Here is a 24,124-nt window from a genome sequence, read left to right as displayed (position 1 = left end):
GAGAGGAGAAGATTACCGACGGTGGGCAGGTGCAAAGACTGCAAAGGTGCCAAAACGAACGGACCTCCCAGCACGATTTCTCGGACAGGCCGGCCGTTCTCGTGCGCGCGCCAGCTCGAAGACGGAGCATAGAGTGCGACACCGTGTCGCGCGGCGTGTTGTCGCGTGTTTGCCACATCACCACCGAGCCCAAGCGAATTTCGAAGCGTGTCCCTCGCTCGCGGTGTGTAGATCGCGCTCGCGCCGATCGGCAGCCACCTCGTCAGAGCCGCGACATACGTGGAAAGGAAGGACGTGACCGCGTGAGGGCCGTGGGACGCCGCTTGTCTCTCTCTCCGCACCGCGTTCGCCAGGCAACATGACGATTCGTCACCACTGAGCCCGCAGCCCGCCTCGCGTGAGAGACTCACTCCTTTTTCCCCCCGCGACGCGCGGCCACGAGGAGCGACAAATCGCGGAGTCACGAGCGCAGCTGCTATACCGAACCCTCGACCCCTCGAGAGCGTACCGATTTTCCCGTCCGAGGGCTGTCGCGCGGCATCATGAGCGCACCCCAGGCACCAGTGAAACTGCGGAACGGGGTGGTGAAGCAGGTGAGAAGATCCCGATCTCTCGCACGGCGATACGTTCGTCGCTATTTTGCGCCGCGTCGACACGAGGTTGATCCCCTGCCCGCTCACCCAGCTGGCAGGAACTACGCCGTGGAACATATGGCTGCGGCCTGGAGCATCGTCGCCGCAGCGGCCGGCCACGTGCTTCCCAGCATCCTTTAGATATTTGCCGCATTAATGAGAATGTCCTTACTGCCCTCTCGCCTTTTAATTTGTCCCTCGTTGAGCGACGAAAGTTCTATGAAAGATATCAGCAATTGCATAATTGATATTCCAATATGAGATATGATACAATGCCGGATACTTTAAGTTTACTCACGCTGTAAAATTTTAATCCTAAAGGTGACGTCGGGAGATACCGTTGTCATCCGTGGACAGCCTATGGGTGGTCCTCCACCTGAAGTAACAATCACTCTATGCAACATTACTGCTCCAAAATTGGAACGTTGGAAAGGAAGGTACATAGAATTGTATATTCATGTTAATACGAAACTGTTGCTTAAGATCTTTTTCGTAATTTATAATTTTTGAAGTGAGAACGGATTTATACAAGTTTTATATAAGCAATAATTTAATTACAAAGTTGAATAATAATTTACGCACTTGTAGCATGGATGAGAGCAAAGATGAACCGTACGCTTGGGAAGCAAGGGAGTTCCTACGTCGAAAGTTGATTGGTCAAGACGTCACTTTTGCTACGGAAAAGTCTGTCAATACTGCCAGAACGTATGGAACCGTCTGGTTAGGAAAAGGTATTTGTCGTTCGCGTTCCACAGCGCCGTGCGTTCTGCTAGAATCTGAAAACTGAATTCTCGTATTTATATGCGATTATCATGCAGACAGGAATGGCGAGAACGTGATCGAAACTTTGGTGTCTGAGGGTCTGGTGAACGTTAAGAAGGATAATCGCAATCCAACGGTCGAGCAGCAACGATTGATCGAACTGGAGAACATTGCGAAAGTCGCGAAGAAAGGGAAATGGTCGGATTCGCCGGCCTCCGAGCACATAAGGGACGTCAAATGGACTGTCGACGATCCCCGAAAGTTGGTGGAGAAATTCGGCAAGAAACCGATCAAGGCGGTGATCGAGTTTGTCTTCGACGGCTCCACCGTGAAGGCTTTTCTCTTACCTGATTTCTACAATATAACGCTGATGATCTCGGGCGTTCGCTGTCCTGGCTGGCCGAATGGACGTCGCGAGAATTCCATCGGCGATCCTTATGCGGATGAGGCTAGATATTTCGTGGAATCGCGACTCTTACATAGGGACGTCGAAATAGTGTTGGAGTCGGTCAACAATAATAACTTCATTGGCAGCATTATTCACCCTAAGGGTAAGTTCGTGGCGCGTTAAACGTTTGGCAATCGAGTGTTTATATACGCTAAATTATGTATAATGAACGTTCGAAATAATTGAATTTAATTATGTTCAATGTTTTTCTCGTTTGCATTAGGAAACATCGCCGAAATTCTGCTGAGCGAGGGTTTCGCGAAATGCCAGGATTGGTCGATCAGCAACAGTAGAGCCGGCGCGGAGAAGCTGTACCTCGCCGAGAAAGTGGCGAAGGAGGCGCGTTTGCGTCTGTGGAAAGACTACAAACCGTCCGGACCGCAGATCGAATTTACCGGCACTGTCGTGGAAATTGTCAACGCGGACGCGCTCATTATCCGAACGCAGAACGGGGAGAACAAGAAAGTATTTCTGAGCAGTATTCGACCGCCTACCCGTGAGAAAAAAAATATCGAGGACAGCAACAATACGTCTCGAAAAGATTTCAGACCTCTCTACGATATACCGTGGATGCTGGAGGCGCGAGAATTTTTGCGCGAGAAATTCATCAGGAAGAACGTAAAAGTGGTGGTCGATTATACACAGCCGGCTAGGGATAATTTTCCGGAGAAGCTATGCTGCACCGTGACCTGCGGCAAAACGTAAGTGTAAATCGATCTCTATAACGTTTGTTCGCTTTTCAATAATTTGTACTAAGAATTATCAATGTTTGATAATATTTTATCTTATCATGTCTATAGAAACATCGCAGAGGCACTAGTCGGCCGAGGTCTTGCGCGAGTGATCAAGTACAGGCAGAACGATGATCAGCGTTCCTCTCATTACAATCTCTTGCAAGTGGCTGAGAGCAAAGCGGAAAAATCGCAGCACGGGCTGCACGCGAAGAAAGACATTCCAGTTCACAGAATAGTGGATCTCTCGAACGATCCGTCGAAGGCAAAAGCGTTCTTGACGTCGCTCAAACGAGCGCAGGGAATCAGAGCGGTCGTCGAGTTCGTGACGAGCGGCTCGCGACTGAAACTCTACCTTCCCAAGGAAGATTACGTTATCACGTTCGTGCTGGCTGGAATAAGAACTCCGCGTTGTCAGAGAACATTGCCCGGCGGTGGAGTGGTGAAAGCCGACGAATACGGCGAGAAAGCTCTCGCCTTCACTAAGGAGCACTGTTTCCAACGAGACGTGGAGATCAAGATCGAGAATACAGAGACGAAATTGAGCGGTTTCATTGGCTGGTTGACAGTAAACGATGTCAATATGTCTGTCGCTCTGGTCGAAGAAGGTCTGGCTGAGGTTGTGAATTTCCCGGACTCTGGAGAACTCACGAGAACTCTTAAAGCCGCGGAGGAACGTGCAAAAACAAAAAAGATAAATGTAAGTAAATGTGTTTAATTACTGAATAATATATTTTTATTAAAGAAACTTATAAATATTAGACTTACGTTGTAGATCTGGAAGAATCGCGTGGAAGTACCAGTGGAGACCGACAAGATCGTGGACGAGAAGGAAGGGCAGGAGCGGAAGATCGATTACCAGAAGGTTGTGATTGCCGAAGTTACCGACGATCTTCATTACTACGCCCAGTTCGTCGATCAGGGCACCTTGTTGGAGAATATGCTTCTGCAATTACGCCAGGAGTTGGCTGCCAATCCGCCGCTTCCTGGCGCCTACAAGCCGACCAGGGGGGATCTGGCGGTCGCGAAATTCAGCGGTGACGATCAGTGGTATCGCGTGAAGACGGAGAAGGTTTCCGGTACCAATGTCAGTGTGTTCTACATCGATTACGGCAACAGGGAGACCCTTAACGTTACGCGAGTCGCCGATCTGCCCGCGCGTTTCGCGACCGACAAGCCGTACGCCCACGAATACGCGCTTGCGTGCGTGACCCTTCCGAGCGACGTAAGTGACAACTCATTTTCTCTGAAAATAAATAAACGAAAAGACATCTCAAAGCAAACGTTTGTTGATATTTTTGCAGACGGATGACAAGAGAGCGGCGGTCGACGCATTTAAGGAAGAAGTATTGGATAAAATTCTGCTCTTAAATGTCGAATACAAATTAAGCAATAACGTAACTGCCGCAACGCTGGTGCATCCCAATACAAACGAAGATATCGGAAAGGGTCTCATTTTCGACGGATTCCTGCATGTTCAAAAGCATCGAGACAGGAGACTTACTAAATTGGTTAGTCTCTACTGTAATCATCTCCCGCGATCAAATTTCTTCTATTTTATTGAAACGTGGATTCTCAAACCCATTTTTATCATCATTACCACTGTCATCTTATACTTCTTCGCTCACAACCTTTAATTTTCCAATCAACCTTTTGTAAAACCGAGACGTGTAGGATGAAGGTTGAATCCAATAGGTTGACCTCCATCTGCCGAATCGATCGTTTTCACGCGAAGTCACACATCATTCCTGCAATAAAGTTTATTATATTTATCATGCGTGTGTTGTTTATTTGCAGCTCGAGGAATACAAGAAAGCCGAGGAGGACGCAAAGCACAATCATCGCAATATCTGGATGTACGGGGACGTAAGGCCGGAAGACGATGACAAGGAATTCGGGTTGTAATTCGTATAAATGCTCAATAATGTGGGATAAGCATTATCAATCTGGGGGAAAAGAAAAGACAGATCGTGTTATAAAAAAAAATCACGTAATAAGCAACAAAATATGCGATTCTATGTATGCTACATAGGTAAAAAATAACAATGACGAATGTCGATATGAGAGTTACATGTCTCAATGCAATTATATATCTCAATATATAAAAAGATAATTGTACATAACGATTTTAATAATTTCTGTAATGCAGTGAACAAAGTGCGCATGCAGATAGTCCTTGAACGGGAACTATGCAGCGATTGGCATCACATGTATTCTCATCGACATGAGCATTCGTTATTAATTCGGTGCCACAAATACAAATTGTTTGAAAACCTGATGTTTTCAATCCGGTACGAAATCTTCAATGTGCAATTCAACACGTTAGATACATTCAATCATGTTAGATACATTAATTGCTATTCCTATGCATAAACAGTAATCATGTTTGACTCATGTACGCGTTAGTCTTTTCAAGTTTTTATATGCAAGGATTGATCATGTAGCCGTAGAATTTATAACCGCAGATTTAATCTGACGCTGTTAAACCGCGATACGGAAAATTCATATCAACAGAATAGTATTTTTAATTAAAACGATATTGGCTCATTTGAAAAATACATTTTTCAACTTTTTAAAGTGGCACGTATGTGCGCGCGCGCGCGTGCACGAATTCATCATAATATAAATGGGGGATATATGGAGTAATAATAATGTGAAGGAAGATACTGTAAAATTTATACTGTCTTTCTTGCCAGCTCTTTCCGGATAAATTTCACGTTATTCATGTACGTTATATGCATAAACGAGTTTGATATTAATGTACTTACAACAAATTATTTATGCACAGTTGTCCTACAAATCAGTCCTACAAATTGCAGTACAACAAATTAAAATTTAAATGTTCAAAATATATTTACGATAAACAAATGTTATCTACTGTGTGTTCGGGAGAAGTAACTCGCAATTTTCTGTGGTACAAAGAATAGAGGTAGATTCTATGTACTACAGAAACAAGCTTTTATGTTTAATTTTTATCAGAATTATTATGCATATATACTATATTATAGCGTACTTTTAATTTATATCACCTTGCTGAGAATGATTTTCTAATTTTATTTTTTAGACACTTTGTGATGATCAACTTTTATTTGTGATATTTTATTCGCGTTATCACGTTATCGCGTTATCACGTTATCACGTTATCATTGACTTTACTTTGTAAATAAAATCCTGTTGGATGTTTGATATACCGTACACACTGTAGGATCAGAAAAAGGAAAAGAAAGGCTTGTTTAAATTATGTTAAGAGTATTACGATTCTTTTAAAGATCCACAAGATATACAGGACTTTCTGTTATTGATATACTTGACTCCTTTACATTACTGTTATACGTAGCGATAATACTTTATATTTCGAATATTTTTCTCTTTCTGCAATAAAATAGAATATATTGAATAAACACAGAGAGAGTATCGTAACTATGTTGTAGAAATGTCCGAAGCAATGATCAAGAATAAATGCAAGAGGAATGTTGTTCAATATGTTAAACTAAAATTTGTCGCACCTTGCGTCGCTGTTTCAACAATGAAGATATGTTTTGAAAATTCAGTGCACGTTTCTTGTGAATCTTTACCTTAAATTAACATCCATTTCTCCCTAAGTTGCGATCAGTGTTTCGTCGTTGATACGTAATGAATAGTTTTTAATACCAGGAGGTGAGGTGAATGTTCATTATATTGAGGTGTTATTTCAATTAAATAAATTGAGTATTTTATTATAAAGTAAAAAGTCATTTTAGTATAAAAAAATTTTTAAATATATTATTTAAATTGTCATCTTTAGAAAACTATATGTTCAATCAGCTATATTTACTATATGTTTAATCACATTGCCGTCCCAAGAACACGAGTATAAATCGTCTTTACACCATGCGAGTCCTCGTACAAAATCGCAATGTCTATTATCTTCGAATAATTGTAGCATTTCTCTATGGGTATCAAATATTTTTACCGATGTGCTATCGGAGCAGCACGCTAATTGTTCTTTCCTAGAAAATAGATAAGTTGTCGTAAATTTATTATCGTCAAGAGTATACTGTGTAAGCAATATCTTGTATGAACTGTTGTTGTACAATCAAGTAAATTGATATTTCTGATAAATTCTCACCTTTCTGGATTTGGATTGAACAACAACTTATGTACGCTTCTGTCACATTCGACTGACTCGTACAATGGAGTTTCCGTTTGTCTGATGTCAATTAATACAATGCTACCGTCATTTGTACCTATTGCTATGAGATGATCCAAATTAGTATTCCAAGATACCGCCGATAAGGAACAATTCTTCTTCTTGAAGATACCTTTAAAAAAAAAAAGAAAATATTGAAAAAACGTAACAAATTTGAAACAAGGATACAAGATAAAATGTAAAAAAAAAACTGTAAATAAACTTACAATTCGCCGGTTTGGCTCGTCTAATGTCCCATAGTAACGATTCACTATCGAAAGATACGGATACAAATGTAGAATTGCACGTGGGCTTTACGTCTGTACCAGTGATGATATCTGTATGCGCAAAGCTATAGGAGTAACTAGCGATCAGGTCCTCCGCGTCCCAGACTTTTAAGCTGTAACGAGCACAAGATTAATAATCTCTTCGCGCTGGCCCGCAACGTCGTACGTTTTAGAATCATCTCACCAACAATCCATTCCTCCCGTGACGATGTTTCTTCGATTCGAAAACACGGACACCGTCAGGACGCTGTTGTCGTGCTGGCAGGCATATTCAAGATTCTGAAACTGGGTCTCCTCGTCCGTCTCACCTATCTGATAGATCTGCACAGCTCCGCTGTCCTCCACGCTGACAAATTTTCTCTTACTCAGGTAAACGGCGTCCACAATGCCGCTGTCCATTCGCTGGGTCGTGGCTGCGGCATGCTTCCGCGAAAAATCCGAGATATCCTTGTAATACCAGATGGTGCCGTTCCAGTAGAGGTCGACCATGTTGGTGCCTCCGAGAAGAGCATTGTGTTCTGCAACAGAGATCGGTCACGTACGTTAGTCACAATGGAAACGAGGGAGCCGAGCCTCGGAGCCACGTTCTTTACCGTCGTAAATCGAGAGAAACTGCAGCTGCTTGGTGTCGACGGGCGATCGATTTTCTACGAACATCATATTCCTGAAAACATCCCCGTTTAAATTCGGCATGACTGGAGCGTCCATCGCGAACTGGTCCGCTTGTCAGATTACAAGGATAACAACGGCAAAAAGGATCAGTTCTGCGACGATTTCCTTCGCTCCACCACGCTTCACGTGTCGGAGCACTCGGAGCATCGATTCTCTGAGAGCGGCCGGCGAGGTTAGGGACGCGCGTACCGGGCGCGCAACAGTTCCGTTCTGCGCGTGCTCGTTAGAGTGCAGGCTTTTTTATACGCATTTTCCCCGGCCTCGCTTTGGAGCGAGAAAGAAGGTGGGGAAAAGACGGTAATTCTTCAGTTTAGCTACCTCAGCACAGAAATTGATGCAATTAGGCTTAATCGACGCGTTTTTGCACGAAACGAACGAATCTGGCAGAAAAAAGTGTCGCTCTGCCCCGCGACGCGAGATATTAATTGTTAAAGTTGACAGGAATCAGGTTATGATTCTTGTCATACCGACGAGATGTAAGTGGCGACTACTGGCGGGGGCCTTCGGCAGATGATCGAAAGAGATAAGAGATAGATAAATACAAGGTTTGTTTCCAACGGCTGAACTTTCTACACGTGTCGGCGGAAAGCGACGAGCGCAGGTGCAGGTGGAAAAGCGAACGCACCGCGTTACCGGCCGCGCGGCCGGCGCAGCGGCGGCGTGACGTAACGCAGCTCCCCCGCTCCGTCTACACCTCGCGCACAGTTTTCCCCGTCGCGGCGCATGCGCGTCGTCGGCCAGCCGCGATGCGAATCGGAATCAGTCCAACGGAATCTCGGTGAGGACACGGCCACACGGCACGGGACGGAACGACACGACGTTGTACACGGCCGACGCGGGGATACGCGACGAGCTAGAGCACCAGGCGAGTTATCAATACGCGGGGCCCAACGCGTCGTCGACCACCCGTTGGCGCTTCAGCAGACGGCGGAGGCGGCGGAGGCGGAGGAGGAGGAGGCGGAGGCGGCGGTGAAGAAGAAGAAGAAGAAGAAGCGGCGGAGACGGAGGTGGTGGTGGACAGCAACAAAGCCGTGACTCGTTCGTCGGGAAGTCCGTCTTGGCTCGCCAGGCAGGATGTCGTCGAAGCCCGCCGAAAAGCCCGAGCAGGTTTTACTTATCGAGCCGCAGAACGAGCTGCGATTCAGGGGTACGCTGAAACCGAGATTTCAAGGAGTCGTCCTCCACCCGCGCGTTCGTGTATACGCACATCCTTTTATTAGTTTCAACCACGTTCCTCTCCTCGTCGCGAGACGCGCGAGCGAGGCGAGCGAACGCGTCGCTCGTCGCCCGTCGCATCTTTCGCGACGAGGAGCTCGGCACGTCGGAGCCTACGTCGGAGCTACGTCGTCAAGATGACGTAAGGCCGCGACTCGTCTTGCTCGCTCGCTCGCTCGCCGCGGTGGCCACGGCGGACGCTGCGTAATCGTCGCGTCGCGTCGCGTAGCGTCACGTCACGTCGCGTCGTGCCGTACGCAGCGAGGAGAGCGAGCTCCGAGCCTCGAGCCCCGAGGTCGCGGCCGTGCGCCTTGACGAGCGTGTGCGACGTCGCTAACCCCGCACCTAACCCCATCCGTCCCGTCCGTATGTCAATCCGCTGTCATCCGCCGCGAGGGCCGAGCGAGACACATAGATCCGTCCCGATCTCCGTCCGCGTCTCGACAAGGAGGAGGAATCCTCCGTCGGGGAACTCGCCCTCGTCGGGACGAGAGAGAATCGAAAGCGAGCAGGTGACGAGAGACGGTCGAGCGGGCCGATGGCTCTCGCGCCCTCTCTGGCCGCTCTCGCCGTTCCCAAAAGCCGTTTTTTTCCCCTTCGACACGACGGTAAAGCGAGCGAGATCGGTCGATCGTTTCCCGTTCCCGGTCTTTTAGCGAGAACGCGATCGGGGTGGCCATCGATCGCTCCGCGCGACGGTCCGCCGTTGCCTTCGGTTGCCCACCGATCGCTAATCGCCGATACGAGGAAAAGTCATTTATTGAATTTATATACCGCTGCTCCACTTAGCCGCCGCTATACGCGCTACGCGCCAGTAATCCATAAGAGCCTCGTTTATTTATGCGACAGGAGGCCGGCGGTAGATCGCCAATTCCGAGTAACGCCGCGCGAATTTTTTACGATCCTTTCTCTCGCTTTTCCTCTCTCTCTCCCTCACCCTCTCCCTCTCTCGCGGAATCGAAGGCCCGGCTCCTCGGATTTCCTTCGTTGAAACTTGGGAGGGGGAACGTTGAACTCTGGTCTCTCCCCCGCGTGTCCACCTACACGCGCATCGTCCCCCGGCGTTCCTTACGGAATTTCACGGAGTAATGGAACGAATACTTTGCAGATTTGCCAACTCGCGGCACGTCCACGCGGCGCGTGGAGTCTCATTTAACGCCTCGAACGTGGCGATCGCCGTGGCCGCGTCTGTTTATACACGCTCATTAAACGCTCGCCGCGCACGTTCTTGCCGATTGTCGCGAAAATGAGGCTCATTAATTATGCTGAAATCGAGTAACGTCCTTCGACTATGACCGGTGTCGCGTGTGTGTCGTACGTATTGCCAGAGAGAGGGAGAGAGACAAACACTCGAGCGCCGATTCAACGACGGACGATCCGCGAGCTCGACGTTTTCGTTATCGGGATTGAGAACTCTCGAAATCCAAATACAATCCGTAATCGTCTCCCCAGCTGATTATATTCTTCCTACTCCTCCCTCACATTATTCCATATATTTTTCCTGCTATCTATATGTAACAAATTTGCATTGTGTTTATATCTTGTACTTTATGACGTGACAGCAATAATTCCGCTATAATACGGAATGTAATTATAATTAGCGACGGTTGATTGCTATAGTTAATTAGTGTGCGAATTTATTTGTCGTTTTACATATTTCTCTCGCGAGAGGAGTTTGAACGTTATCTAATAAAACGATGACTAATAACTGAATGACTAGCAATTAAAGGATGATTGACGATCTGATCTTCTTTTAAGAAACGTGAATCTAGTAGTTTTACTTCGTGCGACAATCTTCTTAGAATATAAGAAGAAAAGTTTTATTAATTATATAGTAACTGATTATTAGTAGCTCGTGAAAAAGTATAACATTGTGTCAAATAGCTTGCATAGTCACTGGTTAATATTCGTTCCCGTATTAATATTCATATTCCTTGTACTTTGTATCTGTATTCTTCCAGAATGCTCTTTGTTTTTTTTACTATTTGTTCTTGATCCTCGCGATCTCTATTTTATTAATAATTGTAAAAAGAAATAAATGTAAACGCTTGCCCGACACTAAACTCGCGCGCGTGAATAATCATTTTATCATTGTACATTGTTGCAAGTGATTTATTTTATCGTTTACTTTTGTTGCAGGCCCTTTTACAGGAGGCCCAGTCACATCATATATAAAATTAATTAATCCAACGAATAAGAAGGTATATTTTAAGATAAAGACTACTGCCCCAAAGAGATATTGTGTACGTCCAAATTCTGGAGTTCTCAAGCCAAAGGATGTCACTGAAATAGCAGGTTGGTCTACAATGTCTCTCACATCATGGAAATTAAATTTATAAATTTTATTTTTTACAGTTATTGAAATTCTATAATTCTCGTAGATGATATTATTATTTATATTCGTAAAATTTAGAAAAGATCTGTTCTTTTATAGTTGAATGTCGTTTTATTACAGTATGCTTACAACCGTATGATTTTGATCCGTCGGAGAAAAATAAACACAAATTTATGGTGCAAACTGTGGTAGCACCGGATGATGATGACGACGAATATCCAGTTGATGTGGTAAGAGAGTGTGACACTATATTGAAATTAATATTAATATATATCAATAAGTCAAATGCTTATTATTTCATTTGTTCTCTTCAATTTTAAAATTAAATAATGATCCATTATAAACATTGTTTTTTTTTTTTAGTGGAAGGACATAAATCCAGATCAATTAATGGACTCTAAACTGAAGTGCGTCTTTGAAAATCCCGTAACTAGTACCACTACTAGTACGGCTAAAACGACTGCAACTTCCACAACAGCTAAGGCAGACTCTAATGCGACTAATGGAAAGAACAAACCTGTTGGCGATTCGGTCAAATCGTCGCCTAAGGTAAGTGTATTAAGTGTATTGTTGTAGATCGACAATAATCATTTGTTACATCTCCAAACAATGTGATTCTCCTCAGGTTCTTGGTGAAGCAGAAGAGAAACTATTAAAAGCTGCGCAAGAGGTTAATCAGCTTAGGGTAGAGGAAAGCACGCTTAGGCAGGAAAATCTTCAACTTAGGGTGAGTATTAGTATATCAACTGTTGTTGTACTTAGACTTTTTACGATAGTTCTATTATTGCATTTTGAATTTGTATTAGCTAAATTTAAAAGGTACTAATTTGACGATCTTGTCATTTCATATATTCTACGAATGACTTGATACAAATAATTGGCATTAAATTTAATTTAAAAAACATTACAAATTCAAAAGTTGCGAGAAATCTATCAATAACACGAACCTATATATTTGCCTACAGGAAGATTTAATGAAGTGGCGAAACGCGGCACTGGGCAATGATGGTAACCTTGCAGCAGCCAGAGGACTAACCTCGCAGAGCAATAGCCAGTTATCTCCGACATCAACTAGTATTCTCATCGCCATTGCCATGGTTATAGTCGGTTACTTGCTGGGAAAACTAATCTGAACAGCCTTTATCTTACTGTATACCTCAGTGTACCCCCCACCGCCCCCAAGTTTTTTTAGCCTGTCTTCTGCCGTCATATGCCATCGTTCGCGCGCAGACACACAGACTCCAAACGTTGCGTTACTCGAATGTTCATAATAAATGCTATAAACACGAACGGTAGTGGTCTACATTAATAGAATTGCTCGTTACGGGTGTGTGCTTAATCTGATAAGATGCTTGGTTTAAAATTTATTTTATTTTATTTATTTCTCGTCTTTTCTAAGAATATGAATTTAATTAGAAGATGCTAAGTAACGCTCCGGTTTATGTTTCTCATGTTACATTCTCATTTTTGTGCTTGTAAAGGGATTTTCGCTGTATAACTCGCGCCCTGTCCTGAAATAGCGTTGGACAAAATGTATCCGCGAATAACGAGTAATAATTTCATGTTTATAAATACATATTTAAAGTAATTATTCGTCATTCGCATTGCTCAACGCCTTTGAAATCTTGTTCGCTACTGGAAATATAAGTTACCAATTACTGATTGTTATCGCACTCTTTCTCGAAATATCTTTATACACCACTTATTCGCAATAGGCCGAACCGTACTGATGCAAAAGATCACACACGAACGAGTGAGGGTGCTATTACTGTCACATATAGCATCTTTCTTTACGTAATATAACTCTTACGTCACATAAATAATATTGTACAATCGGAGGCAGAAATAGTGTCCAGTTGCTGGTGTACCGTATGAGAACGGCTGTTGCCCACGTTCGCTCGATTTGCGCTGCTTCGGTGCATCCGCGCCGGGCGCCGTTCTCGTTCCCTATTGTACATATTGTGTCCATTTGAAAAAAATATATAATACACATAGTCGGGGTCGGAGGGGAAGAAGGGGGGTTAGAGGCGGGGCTGGCTGATGAGTAGTGGTATATGATCCAACAATTGGTTGTGCTGGTAGTTGTATTCCGCCAGCGTTGGTATATTAAGTGAAAAAGATAAAGAGAGAGAGAGAGAGAAAGCGAAGGAAGAGTTATATAAGATGCATTGAACTTACTTGACGCTTCAGTGTACTTTTTATTTCTTTATGTTTGTCTTACGAAAATAACGAATAAAAATATGTCTCGGATATCACAAATACCGAAGGGTTTTGAATTATGCACCTCTCTGCTGAATTGTAACGCGATAATTATATATATGGGCATGATGGTTGTCGAGGAGTCCGAAGCGAACGAATCGCTCGATCGAGTTTTACGAGCTGACGGGCTGACCGCAGGTTGTCACATTAAAGTACTATTGTTGAGCACGTAATACTTATCTCACACAGATATAGAGATATTTATGTAACTGTGCCTTAGGACACTAGAGGCAATATAGCGTAAACACGATTTCAACCTTACTGGCTTCCTCCGTCGCTCCGAGTTTTTTTACACCGACCCACTCGGCTATCTTTTTAGCGAGCTACGAATTCCCGTGTGTCTCGCGGCTTTGTAATATACGATAAGAAGGATGTAAAGAATACGTTCTGCCGTTGAATTAGACACGTACTGTATAAATGCATTTTTGCCGCGCGCGACGACGCGTTTATTTTATTTCGGTGTGAAACTTCCATCGCTGTATGTACGAGTTTCTGATTCGGAGGGCGGTATTCGGACTTCTCTTCAATAGCGTTATTTTCCGAGGCATTTTTGTAAAACGATTCGGTTTCGGCACGCGAGAAGGACTCAGCGGCTCCTACAGCGAGAAAACAGCGATCTTAGATCTTGAATCGTGTAAAGTCGAGCTCTATCTATCTCTCCCTACATATATATTTTACATGTATACCCCGTGTATTAATTATGGAGTTCGTTACGTCGAACTTGATCTGTGTCGCGTCTTTGTAAAACAGAATATATATGTGCATATATACATATATACCATATATATGTATATGTATATATACATATATATGTATGTTATGTATATGCATGTATGTATATTCGTGCCTAAAAGAGGGCAAATGCACGTTTTTCATCTCGTGCGTTTTAACTGCACCAGAGGTACTTTCCATATTCCGTAGAAAAAAAGAAGAAGCGACGCAATTAGTATGCACAATGCAGAAACATCCCTTAGATACTACTACGTTAGTGAGATTTTATTACAGATATACCAAGAATTTGTTGTATATGATCTATATGCGATTGTTATACGTATAATTATATATATATCATTACCGAGTTTTTGCGGTTTTGCTTCATGCGTGACCACGTCGTCACGTGCGATTAATCTATTAACAGCGATTTCGTTAACACTCGTGTTTGAATAAAAGTATTCTATTAAAGAATGTACCATGCAGACTTCTGATGTTTCGATACCATGGCACAGCGAATAATTGTATGTGCGTTCGCATAATCCCTCCGATCACGTGTCGACGGAATTGACGACTTCCAATCTAAAACCTGAATCTAAATTCATAAATTATTATTGTTAACATTTTATTTTACATTTTTTTATTTTACACTTCTTTCATTCACCAGGAAGTTAAATATAGAAAAGTTGCAGAATCGCAGTGCAATATCATGTTTCACGATAAGTTCTCTCGAGAATACGGTCTTGTGTGCTCGAGAATAAGAAAGTATGACGCACATTCGCGGCGGAGAACGTGCCGTTTCGATAATATTTCGCAGACATATGATACAATTACGAATAGAATTAATTATAAGTCATCTTTAGTGCTTTCCATATTCCATTTAAATTCCAAACATTATTCCATATATTTATGTATAATAATATCCTATGACTCATACCGACCATCTGAATAATAGCTTGAATCCGAAGTGCTTGATTAAAATAGATTAACATTAGATCAGAAATATTGATTCCTGGACATCAAGTTATTCAGTTGGATATTAGTTTTAATAGCATTAACATTAACAGTTAAGTTTCGTCATTAATTATTTCTTCGGGCGGGATTAAACGTCAGTAGACTGAACGGAGAAAAAGACGTTTCGTGGATAACAGGGTAAAACGCCGGGGGATCGTGACGAGATGATTCGAGCAAGCACCCTCGTGACGCGAGACAGTTTCCGAAAGGGGTAGCATCCCTGGAAAGAGAGCGCGTAGGGTAGATCCAAAGTGGAGTAGGTCAACTCATAACCAGACCGCAATCTACGTATGTCTCCCTACGCGTCTATATTTTCGGTCACGTCGGAAGGTCGTGTCCACTGTCCACCCATTGCGGTAAGAACGTCAAAGCATAAGACCTCTAAATGTCGGAGAGAGAGACGCAGGGGTGAGTGCGGCTTTTTTATACCCGTTTTCCGTTCGATATTTACGTCATTGGTATAAGATCAAATCTTCCGCTTTATATAAAAAGCTTCGCATCCTCGTCCTCGTTAGGCCGTAGGCTGTTGCTCGCGTTCCATCAGAGATTTTTGGTAATAGCATGCCCCGGGATAAGTCGATCACGTTAAATATAGCGGGCACATAGAGGGAAACGAGGTTTAGATAAGGATCGCGCCATGCCAACTTGTGATTTAGTGCCGAACGTGGGGCTTTGGCCCCTTTACCATGTTACCAGCGGAGAGATTAGAGACTTTTTGCGGTAGCGTTTCTTGGATACGGTAAATATTAACGTCTGCGTTCAGTCTTGTATACGGCGAGAGCCACGAGAGACCACTTGAACGCCGAGCTTCACCGACTTTTAGCTGCAGAGCATCGTGAAAGAAAACAGCAATCTCAATGACTTTTAGAAATCGCCAAGTTTCCGCGGGAGTATCTAAGTAATCCTATCGTGGGGTTTCGTGGCTAATCGTCAGTAGCCGGATATATACTAGGAGCGTTCACCGTACAAATCGAAGGGCACGCAGGGCTCCCCTTGGGGCCCCGAAGACCGTCGGTACTCCCTAATCAACAGCGAGGAGAATTAACGGCGGTCATCGAAATTCTATGCGCCGCGACGCGTTTCCACGACACCCTTGTGGGTCCCCCTACCCCCTTCCGGGATCGGGTCACTCGGTGACCGATGACGCTCGGCACCGAGAGACGTTCGGCTGCGAACTAAAGTCGGGCACGACGCGACTTCCTCGGTCACGCCGTGCGGATAAATCGGGATACGGGAAGAGGAAGGAGAGGAGGCAGCGGTGGTGGCGGCGGCGGCGGCGGCGGAGCGACGGATGCAGCGCAGAGCAGCCTGATCAGGGTGGCGGCGGCAGTAGCGGCTGGCTATTGATTTCAAGGGCTTCCTTAGCCCCCCGCCTTGCCGCTGAGTGCCCGACGGCTTCAGGTCGCCCCGAAGGGCTCGCGGTGCCCGCGACTAAAACCGTTCTCGCCTCTCCTCGCGCGGGACAACTCGGGGAAATGACTTTGGACGCCAAGGAAAGTCATCGTTGAGCCCACGTGCGAACGTGCGAAAGTTCGCGCGACGGTCCGCGAGCCGCGAGAACGCTCGCCTTTAGTCGATTCGACGCGAAATCAATAATCTTCAGTCGCGAATTTGCTATTTGAGGGTTTCGTGACGGAGAAAGAGAGAGAGAGCGGGAGAGGAAAAGAGGGAGAAAAAGAGAGAAAGATTGATCGTCGAAAGAGACCGTGCGGGATTCAGAACGATGTCGGAGGAATGTTCTTTCAGGGTTGTCGAGTAGAATGATATCGCGCGGGTGCGGCACGCTCGAGGAAGGGTTAAGAGATAAGGTCGCGCGAGAGGGGGCTGCGCCCGACCACCCCCGAGCGGCGGGCGGCCCCGCTCGCGTTACGGCACTGCGCGAGTCGGGCCGAGCACAGACGCGGATCGCGGGGTGAGCCGTCGCTCGCCATACGTCGAACAGGGTGCCCCGTGTTGGGGCGTCTCCTGGCATCAGCGGGCATCGGTGTCGTGCAGTCGATCGGGGGACGAGCACCGTCTTCTGCGAGTCCCCGTGCGTGTAATCGCCGCGAGGTTGGGAGAGAGAGAGAGAAAGAGAGAGAGAAAGGGGGAGAGAGAGAGAGAGAGAGACAGAGAGAGAGAGAGAAAGAGAAAGGAAGAGAGAGAGAGTGATCGGGGGGCGAGGGAGAGAAAGAGAGAAAGGGGGCGAGAGGGAGAGAGCGACGAAAGAGTGCGTGCGTCCTGTGCGTTCGTTCGGCCTTTTTTCCTCTTTTTTTTTCCTTTCGCGGCCACCCCGTCGCACGCATACGGCGCGATCGAGCGCCAGCAAGTATCAGCAGTATCAGCAAGCAACACGCGAAACGGGGCGCACGCCGAGGGGCGCGACGACGATGACACTGCGACGATGTTACTCGGGGTGGTAGCGCGACCACGGTGGTGTCATAGCGTGGTGGTCATCGTTGCGTGGGCCAGCAGCAGCAGCAGCAGCAGTAGTAGCAACAACAGGAGTAGTGCGGGCGTCGGCGTCGTCGTCGTCGGGGGTGCACGCGATCGCACGGACGAGGAGGAGATGGTGCCCTCCGCGGATTGCACGGACGTGGGAAGTGACTCGTCGTTATCATCGTCATCGTCGTCGTCGTCGTTGCCGTCATCGCCAGTTCGCGCTAACGCTGAAGCCGCTCGTGGTGCGGCCGCCACCGCCGCCGCCGCCGCTGCCACCGCCACCATCGTCGCGTTCTCCGCGTACAACGTCGTCGTAACTGCCACCGTTGCCGCCGTCGCCGCCGTCACCGCCGTCGTCATCGTCGTGGATGCCGTCGCCAGTCCTGCCACTGCCACTACTGCCGTTCCCGACGCGAGCATGTTCGTCGTCCGCGCTGCCAACGAGGCTTCCACCGCGACGGTCTAACCCCGTGAGGGTGAGTGCGATCATTCCCGACCTGTCTTTCCAGGTCTCGCCTTCCACGTCCTTTCTTTTAGCGATAAATATATAAATCCGCCCCCCTGTGAGTTCTACATCGAGTAACGGGACACCGTTACTCCTCTTGTTCATTTTCGACGATGATGGAGAACGGAGCAAACGACGGGGGTGCGAGGAAATCGGAGAAAGAACTCGAGCAGCGTAGAGACTGGAGCGAGAGGAGAAACAGAAAGGAAGGACGAGAGAGGAGGGCAGCGAAAGCGCGCGAGGGTGGAATTTCTTCGCTCGCTCGTTTTTCTCTCCTTCTTCCTTCCTTTTCATCATTTTTTTTCCTCTTTTCGCCCCAGCTCGCTCGCTCGCGTCACGATCGTCGTGCCCCGGCGGCGAGTCCCTCCACATAACTTTCGTCAATCGATAATACAAGACGTCCGCAACGTCGTGCGGCGCGCTTGCAAGATCGGCCTAGGAGAACGACGGAGATTTGTGCCTTCGTGCTCCCGTGCGAGTAACGTGAGCGACGGGAGTTTGCCAGTCGTCGAAGGGAAATGCGCGAGGGGTTGCTGCCGCGACCCTACCCTCGTTCGAGCGCGTTCGAGTCGACTCGAGCGAGCGAGCCATCGAGGGTTGAGTTCGACTCGCGGACGGGCGGACGGACGAACGAACGAACGAACGACGAGCACGAACGCACCCCTCGCTACCCCTCCCGTACACGACGGCACACGTCTTGCACGTTTCTTCCCTTTTCCGCTTTTTTTTCCCCTGAAATTTGTCGAAAGTATCCTCCGATTTCGATCCCGCAATACAAATTCGTAGCGGCGATCTTTCGTACAATCCAGATTTTAACGTTCTCTCCGCGCGATTAGAGGCTCCCGCGAGAGTGAAAATCGCGTTTGTTATATAAAACTTGTTACTTGCTTGCACAAAGTCCCGTAAGCATAATTTGTAAACCGTTTCAAAATGTGCACAAATAAATAACTGTGTTGTCCATCGATCAATTTGAATTTTATTCTAACAGAATTAGGAGGCTCGGCTGCGAAGACAATTGCCAAGGAAAATTCGATTCTAAATTTGTCGAAGGATCTATCCCCATTATTCGATGCACACGCATCGCAAAATGACTGGAGGCTCCTTCGCGGGGAGCACGTTCTTGTGGAATAAACGTCGACGATCGCGTTACCCGGAGTCCGAACACGATGCGTTCTACCGCCAACGTTGCAGCAGTACCGAGGCCGGAACTCCACCCGGCGCGTCGCGACGCCGAGGTTGGGGCTCTACACCGCGCTCGAATTCGCGCTCGAAGTCCCCGAATCGCGTTCTCCTCGCTCGCGTGACTCCCACCGATGTTGCTTAATGAGATTCGGGAATGTACGAAGAAATCTCGGAATTTCGCGGCGCTCGCCGCGGTGCCCCAGGTGCGAGGATTCATTTTTAACCCGGCGGCTCGGCAACCCGTCAGTTCCCGGCTAATGATCGTATCAGGGAGCGTTCTTATTTCATGGGCGGATCTATAGAACGTCCTAGAATTGGCAGACAATCGATATATAGCACTGGCTCTTGGTCGGAGTTAATTTTTCTTTAGCAAAAAATGTCGAGAGAGAGAGAGAAAGAGAAAGGTCATCGCTTTTCAACGTTCTAGATATCGACATTTCGATATCACGTAGTTGCACAAATCAGGATTCTGTCAAAATAAAAAAAAAAGAATCCATCCTAACTCGAACGACGAATGAATAAATTTCGCGAGAAATAACGCTACGTATTCCGCTACTTTTAGTCGGAGTCAATTTTTCCTTAGCAAAACTGTAGAGAGGTCATCGCTTTCAACGTCCTAAATTTCGACATTTCGATATCACGTAATCGCAAATCAGAGGATTCTGTTAAAATAAAAAAAATCCATCCTAGCTTGAACGACGAATGAATAAATTTCGCGTGGAATAACGCTACGGATTCGTTTTTCGTTGATTTTGGGAGCATTTATCGCGCGAACGTTAATATTTCAGTTTCCAAGCTATTATCCGTTAAAGAAAAGCCTCATAGAATAATTCATCTCGGAAACGCTTGTCAATTTTTCAAGGCACTCATGAAAGTATTTGACCGCTCGAAAAGGGGCGTATTCACTCCGCAAGTATCTTTCAAGATATATGGCCGCTCATACGCTTTAAAAAATGTATAACAACTCCTTGCTCGGTTATCCTTCCGCCGGGGGTTTCCGGAAAATTATTAATTTAGGGTCCCGCGAAGAGTTCTCATTCTTTATTTTATTTGCGGTACGTGCCATCGTTCCGTTACTTTAGCTTCGGAAAAAAACCTCATCCCGACCGATACGTCAGCGTGAAGAATCTTCCTCGCGCATCTGCGACACGCTTTCCCGGGCGTATATCCTCGTATAATAGGGCGAAACGAAATGATAATATCTAAGGGGCATACCGAATAAGCTAATGACGCGCGAGACGTTAATCTCGTTAGTCATGTCAGCGGCTGCTCCGGCTTTCGCGGCGCTCGAGATGGGTCACTGGAATACCGTAACAATCCGGGCTTTCGTTCGTCGATACGAGATTACCACGGCGCGTCTATAGATGCACATGCATCTTCACCAACGTATTAATGCATTACGTATGCATTAATGCTACGTAGTCTCTACCGCGTAGCCCCTAATGCACCGAACAGAGTAGGACAAATCTTGATGATGGTATCGAATGAAGACTGCTCTCTTTATGATTCGAGGGAGGAAATGCGCTTTTGAGATGCGCGATGCAACTCGTTATATTTTCGGGCAAAATTATTGCAGCGGGATTGATTAATATTTGTCGCGTGTGGTTTGCGCATTAGGGAGCCGCGACATAAACGGCAGGAGCGAAAGAGCTATTCCGCAAGAATTGCCTCGAGAAGGAGATTGATCCTTCGCACGACTTTCTTGTCTAAACGAGAACCACTTCCTGCATTCTGTTCACAAAAGTGCATAATAAAAATTATATATTTATAACAAAAGATAGGCTGTCCCTAGCCCTCTTTCAAAATTCTATTCCTTTTTTAAGTGTTAATATTTCGTGTGGACGTTATGAAAGAGAGGGAGAGAGAGGGATAACGTTTTATTATTAAAACTGTAATTAAAAAAGATAGGATCGCGTTATACTTCTGCTTGATCTGTAGCTGGACGTGTTTATGAATTAAAGTTCGTGATATTTACTTCATACGAGCGAACAGCAGTTACCGAGTCCTTATTACAACCGGTAAGGTACGACGTATGTAATAAATCGGTGCAGTCGACATTATTCTCGGGCGAGATGTGTATTAGGAGCAGTAAAGAAAAGAGCGCATGAATAGGACGAAGACACGAAATTGGCACCGGGTCGTGCTGGCCGTGCATGCGGAGTGTCGCGGGAATGAAAAGTTCGGGCTTTGGGGATGATCGAGGGGCTAAACCGAGGGGCAACTAGGTCGCGGGCACGCGTTCGTCAAATGCGGAGGACTACCTCCGTCGCGTCTCGCGCCGTGAACTTTGCGAATCCGCGGCTAAAACTTGTCGGCCGGCGTCGCGGCCGAAGATGCATCGCGAGAATCTCCGCCGCGACACGCCGGGGCGCCTTCTTTCTTCTTTCCCTGCTGCATTCGCATCCAAGTATAAATTCTGTTCCCTTGTAACATCGCGTCTCTTCTCGAGGTGATCACATTGCAGACATTTCTCGCCGTCTTCGCGGTAACGAGCGGTTATTAAATTTCATCGAAGCTTGCGATTATGAGAGGGGACGGCGTGATATTCTTTTTTTTTACAAGCCACGCTGCATCCCATGCGGATAGATTAATACTCGTGACATTTACGAGGTACGCTCGGAATGAGGTTTGTTAAGGTCATTACAGTATAAGTGCCGATCTGGGTTGTAGCCGTCAGTCGGAGCGTGAGCAAAGGACTTTATTTTAAACGGTTCGCGCGCGTTGTCGAAAACCTTTTTTTCTACACAGTGTCTAAAAACCAATAAAGGACGTAGATCTTGGTTAGTTTAAAGTAGATTATTCCTTAATAGATAAAACTAGCTAATTAAAGGTGTAAAGAATTTTTCACGAGTTAAATTCATGATGCTTAGATAAACTGTAAAAGCTTATTTGTAATCTAATTTCAAACAATCTTTAGTGCAATTTAATTTCAGATTTATTCACTAAGGTACTTAAAGCTAAAGTTTAAGTAGTTGTGAGAACGGTCTTCCTAAAAAAATTTATCCCTAATTTGTCTAAATATTTTTTCCTAAAATACTGGTTTTAAAAACTGCTTCAGTGATTCATTGTTCTTAGCAGGATAAGGAAATATTCTTACTTTTATAATAATTTACTTTAAACGCTATTATAATTTTCATCTACTTTTCTGATATAATAAAAAAAAGTAAAAATTCTTCACTTAATTTTAACATGACATAATAAATCTTACGCCAATACATCTAGATTTCCACACGAAATCCGTAGAAGCGAAGCTAATTTATGCAGTAATACCGTCTATATAGAACTGATGACTAGAGATAGGGCACATGAAAAATCAACATTACGGCGCGTGCATAATGATGCACATTATACAGGCCGTTTATAAAACGCGCAGCGAAATTCTCACAGTGTATTCAAGCAAGACTCGAGAAAATGAATGGAAGTTCTTGTTAGCACATGTCGAAAAATGCTTAATTAAATGAAGTTCAGGAATCACATTGAAAATTAATTCGCGAAAAATGCTTGATTCAAAATATTTGATTAAATCAGTTCAGCAATCGCACTGAAAACTAATTTATGATTATTTATAACATATGTCAGAAATATTTTGAAACGGAATCGATTTGATTCGTCAAACGGAAGCAGTTTGTGCTTTCACGGAGAAAAAAGACTTTCAAAGAATTTACTTCACGTGCATTCTTTAACACTTTGCAGTTCGAAAAAAATCAGTATCATAAGTATTCTATTTTTACGTTATCATTAGCTGACATAATAATTAACTTCTTTGCTTGAATTTCTGTCAAATATTAAAAAAATATATATATTTAATTAGTATAATCGTTAACTGCTTAAAAAACTTATCACATATCGTACCGAATTGACCTAAGATAATAAAGAATTAATAAACATTGTAGAAAATCGGCTGCACGATTGTTTTCCGAACACCCAGTATTTTCGTGCGATTCATTCGCGCGTTTCTATACTACGCGTTTGATCTTCAAGCACGACTGCGAAATATCGCGGAAACTGCGAAAGAGAGAGAGATCCGTCAGGTTTAGCGCGCGCAAACCTTGACGCAAAACGACGGTGGGAGACGATAGCATGAAAGGAGGACAAGCTGTGCGCGACTGCTAGTCGAACGAAGATAAAAGCAAAGTGACTGCACGTAACCCGATGGTAGGAGAAACCGAGACGGAAACCAGGGGGAGGGACAAAGAGAGAAATTCGAATAAATTTCAGTCCAGTACAGTTCGGAGTCGCGTCGCGTCAACGAGCGACAACGAGCTTTTCAGTTTCACGCAGCAACTCGCGCTCGATGCACTTGCAGCTCGATCCCGCGTGCGCGACGTAAAGTGTATAGCTTACCATCTCGTAAACACGCGTCGTCGTCGGTACCGCCGGACATTTTCTATGTTCTCGCTAGGATGCGAATAAACGACGAGTCCGATACGACAGGTGAGAGCGTCTTGTTTGTAGATCATCATAACAGAAACCTACTGTGCGACCTGTGCGACTGTGCGTGTGTCAGTGTCGTAAACAGGTTTTATGATCGGTGAACGCTGCCGGAATTTTCGCGACCACGTAGATTTTTCCTGAAACAGAATTTTTATCATGTAGCAGAAATTTCAATACAATATGGTTCGATATTACGTATGCAATATGATTACTTGCATTTCTTTGAACTAGGCAAAAGTGTTGATAAGACGAACGTGTGTTGTGTAGGTCCTATCTATTATACTTTATCAGAAAAAGAATACGTTGTTTACAACGTTTGAAAAAATATTGTTACATCGTTTACATGTA

The 24,124-nt window shown here is 45.3% G+C and overlaps 3 protein-coding genes across 6 annotated transcripts; 2 read left to right on the top strand and 1 right to left on the bottom strand.

Moving 5' to 3' along the window:
* The first annotated feature begins 6 nt into the window (after window positions 1-6).
* On the top strand, window positions 7-6,056 carry LOC112459087 (staphylococcal nuclease domain-containing protein 1). Its single transcript, XM_025023017.1, has 9 exons — window positions 7-593; window positions 954-1,069; window positions 1,221-1,363; window positions 1,451-1,945; window positions 2,066-2,543; window positions 2,643-3,273; window positions 3,349-3,798; window positions 3,878-4,084; window positions 4,371-6,056. The coding sequence occupies exons 1-9, from the start codon at window positions 543-545 to the stop codon at window positions 4,476-4,478; spliced, it is 2,679 nt and encodes an 892-aa protein (XP_024878785.1). The 5' UTR covers window positions 7-542; the 3' UTR covers window positions 4,479-6,056.
* On the bottom strand, window positions 4,115-23,774 carry LOC112459093 (methylosome protein 50-like). 4 transcript variants are annotated; one of them, XM_025023030.1, is made up of 6 exons: window positions 7,622-8,119; window positions 7,213-7,546; window positions 6,969-7,141; window positions 6,682-6,874; window positions 6,388-6,562; window positions 4,115-4,321 (listed from the first exon to the last, which is right to left on the bottom strand). In XM_025023030.1, exons 1-6 carry the CDS (start codon window positions 7,734-7,736, stop codon window positions 4,316-4,318), a joined length of 996 nt encoding a protein of 331 aa, XP_024878798.1. In that variant the 5' UTR covers window positions 7,737-8,119; the 3' UTR covers window positions 4,115-4,315. The 4 variants fall into 4 exon arrangements, with proteins under 4 accessions (XP_024878798.1, XP_024878799.1, XP_024878800.1 ...); XM_025023031.1 differs by lacking the exon at window positions 4,115-4,321 and having other exon boundaries at window positions 6,218-6,562; window positions 7,622-7,692; window positions 8,019-8,119; XM_025023032.1 differs by lacking the exons at window positions 4,115-4,321; window positions 7,622-8,119 and adding an exon at window positions 23,687-23,774 and having other exon boundaries at window positions 6,218-6,562.
* Window positions 8,444-14,698, top strand: LOC112459095 (vesicle-associated membrane protein-associated protein B). The gene is made up of 6 exons (XM_025023037.1): window positions 8,444-8,847; window positions 11,055-11,210; window positions 11,371-11,480; window positions 11,614-11,799; window positions 11,876-11,977; window positions 12,216-14,698. The coding sequence occupies exons 1-6, from the start codon at window positions 8,775-8,777 to the stop codon at window positions 12,381-12,383; spliced, it is 795 nt and encodes a 264-aa protein (XP_024878805.1). The 5' UTR covers window positions 8,444-8,774; the 3' UTR covers window positions 12,384-14,698.
* Window positions 23,775-24,124: the final 350 nt, after the last annotated feature.

The sequence above is a fragment of the Temnothorax curvispinosus genome, unplaced genomic scaffold (genome assembly GCF_003070985.1).
Source record: "Temnothorax curvispinosus isolate PA1 unplaced genomic scaffold, ASM307098v1 QBEX01009517.1, whole genome shotgun sequence".
Lineage (NCBI taxonomy): Eukaryota > Metazoa > Arthropoda > Insecta > Hymenoptera > Formicidae > Temnothorax > Temnothorax curvispinosus.
Note: the sequence above shows the minus strand (reverse complement) of the source record. Positions and strands in the feature narration are given on the sequence as shown.

Coding starts and splice junctions, on each gene's coding strand:
- LOC112459095 (XM_025023037.1), top strand. CDS start 8,775: ATGTCGTCGAAGCCCGCCGAAAAGCCCGAGCAGGTTTTACTTATCGAG. Junction 11,211..11,370: donor GGATGTCACTGAAATAGCAG/GTTGGTCTACAA, acceptor GTTTTATTACAG/TATGCTTACAACCGTATGAT. Junction 11,800..11,875: donor CGGTCAAATCGTCGCCTAAG/GTAAGTGTATTA, acceptor GATTCTCCTCAG/GTTCTTGGTGAAGCAGAAGA.
- LOC112459087 (XM_025023017.1), top strand. CDS start 543: ATGAGCGCACCCCAGGCACCAGTGAAACTGCGGAACGGGGTGGTGAAG. Junction 1,364..1,450: donor AACCGTCTGGTTAGGAAAAG/GTATTTGTCGTT, acceptor ATTATCATGCAG/ACAGGAATGGCGAGAACGTG. Junction 3,799..3,877: donor GCGTGACCCTTCCGAGCGAC/GTAAGTGACAAC, acceptor ATATTTTTGCAG/ACGGATGACAAGAGAGCGGC.
- LOC112459093 (XM_025023028.1), bottom strand. CDS start 7,736: ATGGACGCTCCAGTCATGCCGAATTTAAACGGGGATGTTTTCAGGAAT. Junction 7,142..7,212: donor ACGGGAGGAATGGATTGTTG/GTGAGATGATTC, acceptor TGCTCGTTACAG/CTTAAAAGTCTGGGACGCGG. Junction 6,563..6,681: donor TTCAATCCAAATCCAGAAAG/GTGAGAATTTAT, acceptor TCTATTTTCTAG/GAAAGAACAATTAGCGTGCT.